Here is an 11,099-nt window from a genome sequence, read left to right as displayed (position 1 = left end):
CTAACATTTGCTAACATAATGTTTTTTCTCACACTTCAGCACCTCCGAAAAATCAGACTACTTTTATGCAAATGCCTAGGTATGACTTTTGGTGCTGAACTCAAGTTTGAAAATGTTGGCCTAATTTAGGAAGGAAAGGGGGAAAAATGAGAAGGAAAGGAATAGGAAAGTATCCCGGACATCCTCTGACAACATTGCAAAATCAGGGGGTTTCAGACGAGGTCACCTGTAGTGTGTCATACGTCTGCTAAAAGTCGCATTGTGTATGTTTTGTGGAAAATCAGAGGATGTTATAAACTGTGAGTCATGTCACTGTTGACTTTACAGAGCGCCCAAGTGATATATATACTGGGACACGGAGGAGACATGCATAGAAAAGCTAGAGACTGAGAGGTTTTGTTAAACTAGTGGTAGGATAAAGAAGTGACGTTGAAAATGAAGAATCTTGCATTCCAGATCTTACTCTGTGTAGCATTTGCTTATGCTTTTCCAGTAGTTCCAGAAATGGAGAAGAAAAATGAAGAAGACATGCAATTTGCTGAGGTAATGGTTGTAGACAGTATATATGATTAAAGCTGATAGGAAGAATTAGTCTTTTATTATATTAAGATCACAGGAATAACTGTATAACTATTAAGATTATTCTATACATTCTAAAAGAAACATGAATGTCACAAAATGTGGCTGTTTTTTCCCATCAGAAATATCTGGAAAAGTACTATAAACTTAAAACAGAGGCGGAACCTATCTTTAAAATGAAGAACAGCAAAACCATAAGTGACAAAATCCAAGAAATGCAGGCATTCTTTGGGCTGAAAGTGACTGGGGAACTGGATTCCAATACTCTGGAGGTGATGAAGCAGCCCAGGTGTGGAATACCTGATGTCGGTCAGTTCAGCACCTTTCCACTGTCTCCTAGATGGACAAAAACAGATCTGAAATATAGGTAATATTTCAGTGTGTTTCCTTGAGTGCCACTGGGAATTACAGAAGGAATTAGTTTTCTATGTTTATTATTATTTATTCTTATCATTATGGTAGCACCTAGGAGCCTGAATCAGGATCACAGCCCTATTGCAGTAGGTACTAAACAAACACAGAGATAGACATATGTTGTGTATCAAGGAGCATATTGCCTAAAAAGACAAGAGATACAAATAGTAATATACAGACAACAAGGAAGCAAAATGTTTAACTTGAAGTACATGTCCTGTCAGTTGCATTTTTAATTGCCTACCTTTATTTCCTTATTGTGTATTTAAAGGATTTTGAACTATACACCAGACATGGCACCCGCTGATGTAGATGAAGCGATTGAGAAGGCTTGGAACGTCTGGAGCAGCGTGACCCCACTGAAATTCACTAGAGTTTACGAAGGCGAAGCAGATATAATGATCTCCTTTGTGGCTGGATGTAAGAGAATCCCCACGTGTCCATGATAAGTATTGACACATTTACTTACAGTCCCAATTGAGAAGAATCATACTTTTTATGTATCCCTTTCTAGTTCATGGTGACTTCTATTCCTTTGATGGAGTGGGTGGAACTCTCGCTCATGCCTATGCACCTGGCGAAGGTATTGGTGGAGATGCCCACTTTGATGAGGATGAATACTGGACAAAAGATATGAAAGGTAGGAATCCCTTACTATTTCACTAGCATTCTCCACTGTGCAGTATTTGATTTTAAGAGCTATTAACTCATTTTTACACTGGAAAGAGATGGGGGCGCAAAAGTAATGCAGCTTAGTAATAACTACATATACAGGGTCGGAACCTGCTGTACTTCTCAGCGGAGTTCTCCTTGAAATCAGTGGTTCAGATTCTGATCTCAATGACGCCCATGACAATCCATAGTAATGCCACTGGAGTCAATGCACTGACTACAACTGTGGCTCCCGTGGAGTGACTGGAATTACCCTGGAGGTGGACTGGTTTGACTGAGTTAGACAATAGGCATTACTGAGTTAGACAATATGGCATGAAACTGTGCCCTCAGGGTGAGGCTCTTAGCAGTTGTAAAATACTGAACTCACCACTTTTTAAATAAAAAAAAAGTATTAAAGTGATGATAACTTTTAACGACCTTGTGCAGGGAAAATGATGTGTGTTCAGTGGATGAGTGTATTTGTGGTGCATGTTGAGCGCTTCTGTCTAGTGTGCTTTATCGTGGGATATATTGTGAGATTACAAGCTATGGGATTCAATGCAGGAATTACGGAGTGAAATTCCATGGCCTGTGTTACTCAGAAAGTCAATCGAAACAATCATAATAGCCTCTTCTGGCCTCTGAACTCATCAAAATTAACAAAACCTTGGTTATATGTAAGGAGGGATATTTCTGCAGTATGAACAGATGCTTTCATGGTGGCTGGCCTCAGATTTGTTTCCTTGAAGGAAAAAAAAAGTAATAACCAGGCCTCTACATAGTCCAAAACGAATTCTTTTCACAATCTTTTTTTAACCTTTCCTCACAGGTCATGTTTTGTAAACCTGTTATCATTTTGGTTTCTCTGCTCTGGATGCTTTCTGATTTGTCCACATCTTTCTTAAAGTGTGGCACCTAAAACTGGACACAGTATTCCAGCTGATGCCTCACAAGAAGCACAATTCCCTCTTGTGTCTTACATATGATCAGTGGTGAGCTGGAGCCGGTTCCCACCGGTTCGCTAGAACCGGTTGTTAAATTTAGAAGCCCTTTTAGAACCGGTTGTTCCGCGAGGGACACTTTAACAGGCCAAATTAAAAAAACTAAACAGGCCAAACTAAATTTAACAGGCCAAAAGTGGCGCCTTAGGTGCTGACTCCGTGGGTGCTCCAGCTCTGGAGCACCCCAGGGGAAAATTTGGTGGGTGCAGAGCACCCACCAGCAGCTCCCCTCCCCAGCCCCAACCCCAGCCCCAGCCCCAGCTCCACTCCGCTCCGCCTCTGCCACTGAACACGCCGCCCCCTCTGCTTCTCTGCCCGCCCCCCCCCCCTGCTTCCCGCGAATCAGCTGTTTGCGCGGGAAGCCGGGGCAGGCTGAGAAGTAGGCCGCGGCTTCCCACTCAGGCCCAGGGACGCGGAGATGAGCTGGGGCGGGGGTGGGGGTGCAAGAAGGGCTGCCCACGCCACAGCAGGTAACCGGGGGGGGGCACAGAGGAACCGCTCCCCACCCAGGCTCACCTCCGCCTGAGCGGGAAGCCGCCGCCTGCTTCTCAACCCTCCCCGGCTTCCCCCCCGAACAGCTGATTCGCGGGAAACCAGGGGTGGGGGCGCGGAGAAGCAGAGTGGGGCAGCGCGTTCAGGGGAGGAGGCGGAGCGGAGGTGAGGAGATCTGGGGCCGGGCGCAGGGCGGGGAGCTGTCGGTGGGTGCTCTGCACCCACCAAATTTTCCCCGTGCATGCTCCAGCCCCAGAGCACCCAGAGAGTCGGCGCCTAAGGTGCCACTTTTGATGTGATCAGTGGGGGGAGCAGCTGCTCCCCCTGCTCCCCCCGTAGCTACTGTACTCCGGGCCTAGGAGCCAGAGGGACCTGCCGGATGCTTCCTGGGAGCTGCCCCAGGTAAGCACCATGGGGACTCCCCACCTCACTCCCCGGCAGGTGCCTCTGGCTCTTAGAGGTGGGCTGGGCACCCACTACGGTGGCCCACGAGATCCTCCTGCCCGGTTCTGGGGACAGTCAGGGGACAGGGGAGGGGTGGATAGGGCTGGGGAGGGGCGTCAAGGAATGCGGGGGGGTTGGATGGGGCAGGAGTCTTGGGGAGCAGGGGTGGGCAACAACCCCCTCGTGGGGTGAGGAGGGAACCTTTTGTTAAGATTTTGGCAGCTCATCACTGCATATGACACTCCTGTTAATACACCTTAGAATCATTTTAGCCTTTTTCGCAACTACATCACATTGCTGGCTGATGTTCTGTCTGTGATCCACTATAACCCCAGAACCTTTTCCGCAGTACTGCCTCGCCAGTTATCCACCATTTTGCAGTTGTTCGTTTGATTTTTCCTTCCTAAGTGTAGTAATTTGCACTTGTCTTTTTCGAATTTCATCTTGGTGTTTTTAAACCAGTTCTCCAATATGTCAGGGTCATTTTGAATTCTAATCTTTCCTCGAAAGTGCTTGTCTCTCATCCCAGCTTGATGTTATCTGGAAATTTTAAAAGCACACTCTCCACTCCATTGTCCAAATCATTAATGAAAATATTGAATTGTACCAGACTCAGGACAAACCCCACTAGATGTATCCTCCCGGTTTGACAGTGAACTATTTGTAACTACTTTTGAGTATGGTTTTTCAACCAATTGTGCACCCAGCTTATTGTAATTTCATCGAGACCAGATTTCCCTAGTTTGTTGATGAGAATGTCATGTGGGACTATGTCAAAAGTCTTACTAAAATCAAGATATATCACGTCTACTGCTTCCTATACATTAGGCCAGTAATTCTGTCAAAGAAGGAAATGAGGTTAGTTTGGCATGAGGTGGGAGGAGACGGGGTGGTGGTGGTTCAGAGCCTGAGTTCCACTGTGACCTGGATCCAAGCCCTGTCATTTTGCAGTGTGAACACAGCTCAAGCTGAAGACCAGAGTCAGAAGATGTGTGTAGTGCCATATGGATGCACTAATATGGCTGTGAGACCTGGGTCCAGCAATTGTGAACCTAGGTTTACAATGCAGTATGGATGCTTAAGCATGGGCTTGGAGACATTGCGTTCTCAGTCCCAGGTCCCACAGAGCCAGGTTTACAGTGCAGTGTAGACACACCTTTTGTTTCCCTTTTTTAAAGATAGCTACTATGTTTGCCCTTCTCCACTCCTCTGGGACCTCACCTGTCCTTTCCTGTTGTTTTACGGGGACATGTATTTAATTTACACGAATGCTATGCTTTTTATATTTTTAGGATTCAACTTGTTCCTTGTTGCTGCTCATGAGTTTGGCCACTCATTGGGTCTTGGTCATTCAAATGTCCTCGGCTCCTTGATGTATCCAGCCTATCTGCAGACGGAGACCAGAAACTACAGGCTCCCTCAGGATGATGTTGATGGCATTCAGACCCTATATGGTAAGGAGGAAACATCACTTTTTTTTAAAGTTTCTCTCCTACAGGTTACAAACAATTTGATGAGAATTTATAATCAAGATCAACTGTGGCCTACTTGTGTGGGGTGTGAAGGGGGTAAGGAGCCTCACCCTTAGAGCAGTGTACAGGGGCTGGCTGTAATTGCAGTCCTTGCTCTTACCTTTACACAGGGACTGTGATCCCTCTTCTGTCCTCTTGGGTGCTAATCACAGCCAAAGGAATGAGAAGCAGGTAAGGCCATGGCTCACTCTAACTCCATCTGCATGAGCCAGTTCAACTGGCTACCTGTGACGAGGAGTACATAGTGTGTCCCCTTCTTCATGCATATTAGGCACCCCCCTCCCTGCAGAGGTGAGTGCTTCCTGGGCATCACTAATCTGAAAGGTTTAAATATGTTTCTGTGTGAAACTTTGTGACAGTGTTGTGCCAGCTCCTGAGCAGATGTGAATTGGCACTGCTCCATTAATGTCAAGGAGGAGTTCAGAGAGGCATTGGTGAGGGCACTAAGCTAGGACTCCAGAAACTCGGTTTCAATTTCTTGCTTTGCATAGAGCGTCTGTGTCACTTATCCTCTCAGTTCCCTCATCTGTAAAAAGGGGATAATAGCATTGTCCTACCCCACAGGGGTGTTGTGAGGATAAATACATTAAAGACTGTGAAGAGCTCAGATAATATGGCAGTGGTGGCCATATAATTACCTTGATAGAATGGGAAAACACTGTTTCAAACCCAGTATTGCTGTTCTCCAAGCTCTGTAATAGCAATACTAACTGACCTTCCAATTCTGCTTTTAACCTCTTCCCTAAGGACCCCCAACCTCTACTGAGCCACCAACTTCCACACCACCCACAGAAACACCAACAGAAACATCAACAACAGACAGCTGTGACCCGCACATGACTTTTGATGCCATCACCACTCTCCGTGGGGAAATAATATTCTTTAAAGACAGGTAAATTATTTCTGTTTTGTCAACATCAAGTTTTGCTTAGATTACACTTGTAATGGCAATGCTTTGACAATTAGTTCAAGAAGGGGGGTTTCCTTCCAAATGTATAGTCAACACAACCTCACAAATTTCTACTTGCCCATGCAACCTGGGCGAAGTAACTGGGCTTTCTGACGGGTGAGTAAATAATAATATTTTAAATCATCCTTAGTCATCCTGTGCACGGTCTGTTACATTTCCATGGCAATTGTGCAATCAGAGCAATCAGAGCACTTTGGCCTGCAGCCATATCACATGAAGCATTGTTCTTGACAGACTGGTGTCAGGCTATGGATGGCAGATCGAAAGGGAAAACTATGGGGCTATAGAAAGTGTTGTTGGTGATTCAGTAGGTGGCATTCTTAGCCTCCAGAGAGCATTGAACCCAGGCTCCAGCTGCAGTGCTTGGCGACATTCTACTGTTAGAGGTGCAATCTTTTCGATAAAAAGAACAGGAGGACTTGTGGCACCTTAGAGCAAATTTATTAGAGCAGCAGCTTTCGTGAGCTACAGCTCACTTCATCGGATGAGCTGTAGCTCACAAAAGCTTATGCTCTAATAAACTTGTTAGTTGCTAAGGTGCCACAAGTCCTCCTGTTCTTTTTGTGGATACACACTAACACGGCTGCTACTCTGAAACCCATCTTTTCAATGACATCTGATACTTAACTCTTTAATGGGTCATTTAAAGATCCCAATGCACTTCTTGGAAGATGGAATAAAAGTGGCATCCCCAGGGTTTTGGCCAAATACCAACACAGGGAATGACATTCTGCCTACATAAATGCCCCCTGAAGGTTCAATTGAAGAAATTACTCTTAAATTTCCCTCCTAAAAAGTGCAGTTTAGTGTTGCTGTGCACTACCAAAGAGCTGACACATTGCACCGAAGAGATGGCTGCATTTACATGGTGGGCAAAAGGATTCCTCCTGACCCAGCTCTTCCCTATGCCTTACTGGGGACCAAAGGAATGGGAGGGAAAGGGTGAGGTAAAAGGGCAGGGTGGAAGAACCCCAGTGCAAATAAATGGGACAGGATTTCTCTGTAGCACTGAAGAGGGCACTACCAAATGGGCATTGCATCTCCAAGTGGACCTGATCTGTGGGCTGGGGGCATGTCCCACCGCCAGCAGCTAGTGAACAAATGTACAGCTCATGTAGTAGGAATTTTTATTAAATTTCCCTGTTGATGATCTCATGAATTAATGGTAACATATAATTATATAAACAAGCAACTTGTCTTTTCAATCAGGTACATCTGGCGCAAGAGTCCTTATTTCCCAGGTATTGAGCAGGATTTAATTTCTTCCTTCTGGCCAACTCTACCATCTGGCTTTCAAGCCGCTTATGAAATTGACAAGAAGGATCAAGTGTTTCTTTTTAAAGGTATTTCTATTGAATTTCTAGACATTCTTCTTACATGTGGAAATGCAGAAGCAATTATTATTAATAATAATAACACCACCACCTAGCACTTACATAACTTTTCACCTTCAAAGTGCTGTTTCACAGTCATTAACTAATTAAACCTCACAACAGTCCTGTGAAATATGCCTGTTTCATAATCAGGAAAACTGAGAGTGAAGTTAAATGATGTGCTTAAGGCAGATGAGAGGATCAGTTATATATTTGAGCTTAAGTGTTTAAAATGGAGTGCTTTCATTTAGTCAGCTAAATTCATATTTAGGCACCTAACTAAGTGGCCTGATTTTCAGAGGTGCTGAACAATCCCAGCTCCCATGGGACGAAAATGTTTTTTTTTTAACTACTGTAATGAATTTATAAAGCAAAAGATCCAAGTGTCCTGAAAAATTAAACATTCCAGCTGCCTTGCAGGAAAGGAATGTCTTCAAATTCAATGCTATCTAATGGAGTTCACCCCGCAGGGAACATAAAAGTTTCCTTTAAAGTTTCAATTAAATACCGCTTAATCTCATCAGAAGTCCCTATCAAGCTTTTCTATCTTGTTTTTCTTGACAGGCAACCAATACTGGGTTGTCAAAGGAGAGTTTGTACAGCCAGGTTTTCCTAGGAACATCCATACCCTGGGCTTTCCAAGATACGTTAAGAAAATTGATGCCGCTGTTTATGATGGGAATACCAAAAAAACGTACTTCTTTGTAGGTGACAAGTATTGGAGGTAAGATTAAATTCTCCCAGCAAATAATCCATGCAGCTTCTTTAAAGCCTTATTAATCCTTTACATTTGGAATTAGGACAAGTGTGTGGCTCCCTTAAGTAGGATTTCATGACTCATCTATTGCACACCCCATTGTAAGCTGAATGTCAATGACAACAGAGGTAGAACTCAGCTCTTCCTTTTCCTTTCCTTTTCCTTAAAACACTCAAGTTACAGAACATTTTCCATTCGCTGCTAGTACAGTAAAAGCTTTTTTATCCGGCATGTCGGGGGAATGGGGGGTGTGGTAAGTGAAAAATTCCAGGTAACTAAGAGGAAAGGAGTTTGCGTGTGGGAGAGGGTGAGGGGCTGGGACACGGGAGGGGGTGCGGGGTGCCGGATCTGGGGGGCAGTCACCTCGGATGGCTCCTCACAAGCAGCAACCTGTCCCTGCTGTTCCTATGTGGAGGCGTAGCTAGGCAGCTCTGTGCTCTGCCCCTGCCCTACCCTGAGTGCCTTCTCCGCAGCTGCCATTGGCCAGAAACCTTGGCCAATGGGAGCTGCGGGGGTGGCACCTGAGGGAGGAGGCAGAACACTTGTTTCTTGTCATTTTTGTTTTCTCTTTCTTGTGACCAATACTCTATGCAAAGTTCCATCCCAGCACCTTTATTAGCAGATGCTGAGCCCTGGTGTCATTGCAAAGAACAGTTAACAGGAAAGCATCATAAACCCAGCAGTAAAAATCTTGACTGCCCTTCCAGTCTCTGTTCTTAGTCCAAGTTTAAGGTACCCCCCTCCTTTTGAGCATTGGCTGATTCTTGTGTGTGATGCAGGCCTGTAGGGACCTCATGTTTTGGCTGCTCCTTGTGCCCATCACCCAGCCCTGGCTGAGTTCTCTATTTGTGCCTCTGGTGTCCCTGCAGCTCATGACTACCGTGAGCTGTCTCCCCCAAGTGGTATGCCCCATCTCCAGTGGTAGGAGAGCTGGTAGTGTAACCCACACACCTCCTGGACGTGGTGCTCTGTCCCCTCTAGTGGCACCGAGACCACCTAGAGAGAGATTAATGAGTTTGCTCTACAGCCTTAGCTAACGGCCATATGGCTTTTAGCTCATGCAGTAGAGGCTAATGCATTTAGCTCCAGAGGTCTCAGGTTTGATCCCGATGACCAGGGCCTGTCGGTGTTACAGTAGCAGGTGGGATTTCCTATCAGCTCTGTAGCCACCAGTAGCTGTGTGAGGATAGAAAGACCAGCTCCTCCTCTTGTTTCAACCCTTACCCGATCAGGGCTGGGGCAAGGCTGGCCTTTACAGCACTGCTGCTGTCCTGTGCAGTGGGGAACTGCACTCAAGCAGTTTCTAAAATTAAATTAAGAAAATATTTCTACATATAGACGGGTTTTGTAACCACTTCCCTCCCCCCCCCCAAAAGCACCCCTGTTTCTTCTTGGGTGAGACTATCACATAACTAAGGGCTCACTTGCAAAGTCTTATGTGTATGCTTAGCTTCACTCAGGTGACTAGTCCCATTGACAACTCATAAGCACAAAGCAAGACATGTACAGAAATGTCTTTGCAGGATGAGGGCCCAGATGTCAAGGTTGCACACTTGGGCCCCACACCACTCCTCCTACAGCAATCAAGTAGGAAAAACAAACTATTTAGTCAGACTAGCTGAGGACGACTGTGCATCCATTAGTCAAGGTGAAAGTATTCATATAGTATGGATTTATACAATTCAGTGAGTTACAGTAGCTCATGGTTAGTGAGTTTTAGCTAAGGGCAGGACTTACTTGTTGTAAAGGTCAGTTGGACTCAATATTAAATATCACATGTTCATGTATTATTTTCATTTCCTTTCTTCACTCAGTTATGATGAAGTCACCGAATCCATGGAAAAGGGTTATCCAAGACGCATATCAGTTGACTTTCCAAGAATTGACAATAAGGTCGATGCTGCTTTTCAGGAAAAAGGTAAATAAAAAAAATACTTTGATAGTTGAATATGCTGGAAAATTTGCATTTCCATAGACTCAAGAATCATTATAGAAATTAGTAAGGGTGTTTCTTTAGGTGTATACATTTTAATTTGCAGCAGTGTTTGTGAAAAGAGAATGAATATACATTTGTACAAAGTAATTATTCATTTTGTTTCTATTTCTAGGACATTTCTATTTTTTCCATGGATCAAAGCAGTATGAAATAGACACCAAGTACAAGAAAGTTATTCGTGAAATGAAGAGCAATAGTTGGTTTGGTTGCAAATAAGAGCAGACACACAAGGTGATGGTGCAAAAGAAACAGAACCCAATTTTGTATGCGTTAGAGATGGCGTTTCATAGATTTTTTGTTTTTAATCAGCGTTATTCATCTTTTACTTTATGTCTGAGTCACATAAGAGCTGCGATCCAGGATAAATATTAGTTTAAATAACAGAAAAATGTTAAATTTAATATATATAGTTTTAACTTATCTTTGTATTGTATTTAGGCTATTTATTAATCTATTTGTCACTGAGCAATAAAGCTATTTTATGTTTGTGTATATAACAGTCTTTGTTTCTTTTGGTTCAGACTCATGGTCTTTCTGGTCAGCAGTATGAGAGAAGGGGCCACTTAATTTAATTTAATTGCACTGCAGTCTGAACTCCCAGCTCAGCCTTTCAGGCAATATGATGACTTTAAGAGACTCCATTTGCTGTAGAGGAGAGGCAGAGCAGGAGGCAGAAGTAAATGGGCAGCTCCAGGGTAGAAGCAAGGGGAAATGATCTTAAGGGAAGGGGATAGATATTAGAAGAAGAAGAAGAAGAAGACGATAGAAGCACAGCACTAGACGTTCACTTCCTGCTTCATAATAGTTGATAGTTCTAAGATACCTATAAGCCATCTAAGACATTGTCATGCATTATGCTGGACACTGTGACCATGTGGAAGTTCACT

At 44.2% G+C, this 11,099-nt stretch overlaps 1 protein-coding gene across 1 annotated transcript; it reads left to right on the top strand.

The window, feature by feature from the left end:
• Positions 1-434: 434 nt before the first annotated feature.
• LOC102939197 (stromelysin-1-like) lies at positions 435-10,480 on the top strand. The gene is made up of 10 exons (XM_043523981.1): positions 435-543; positions 702-946; positions 1,265-1,413; positions 1,508-1,633; positions 4,877-5,038; positions 5,864-6,008; positions 7,296-7,429; positions 8,024-8,183; positions 10,031-10,134; positions 10,325-10,480. The coding sequence occupies exons 1-10, from the start codon at positions 436-438 to the stop codon at positions 10,426-10,428; spliced, it is 1,437 nt and encodes a 478-aa protein (XP_043379916.1). The 5' UTR covers position 435; the 3' UTR covers positions 10,429-10,480.
• Positions 10,481-11,099: the final 619 nt, after the last annotated feature.

Source organism: Chelonia mydas, chromosome 1 (assembly GCF_015237465.2).
Source record: "Chelonia mydas isolate rCheMyd1 chromosome 1, rCheMyd1.pri.v2, whole genome shotgun sequence".
In the NCBI taxonomy this organism is placed as follows: domain Eukaryota; kingdom Metazoa; phylum Chordata; order Testudines; family Cheloniidae; genus Chelonia; species Chelonia mydas.
This window is presented reverse-complemented; position numbering and strand designations above follow the sequence as displayed.

Excerpts from the sequence above, each read along its gene's own strand:
- LOC102939197 (XM_043523981.1), top strand. The coding sequence starts at position 436 with ATGAAGAATCTTGCATTCCAGATCTTACTCTGTGTAGCATTTGCTTAT. Across the intron at positions 544-701 it reads AAGACATGCAATTTGCTGAG|AAATATCTGGAAAAGTACTA; the intron begins GTAATGGTTGTA and ends TTTTCCCATCAG. Across the intron at positions 6,009-7,295 it reads ATAATATTCTTTAAAGACAG|GTACATCTGGCGCAAGAGTC; the intron begins GTAAATTATTTC and ends CTTTTCAATCAG.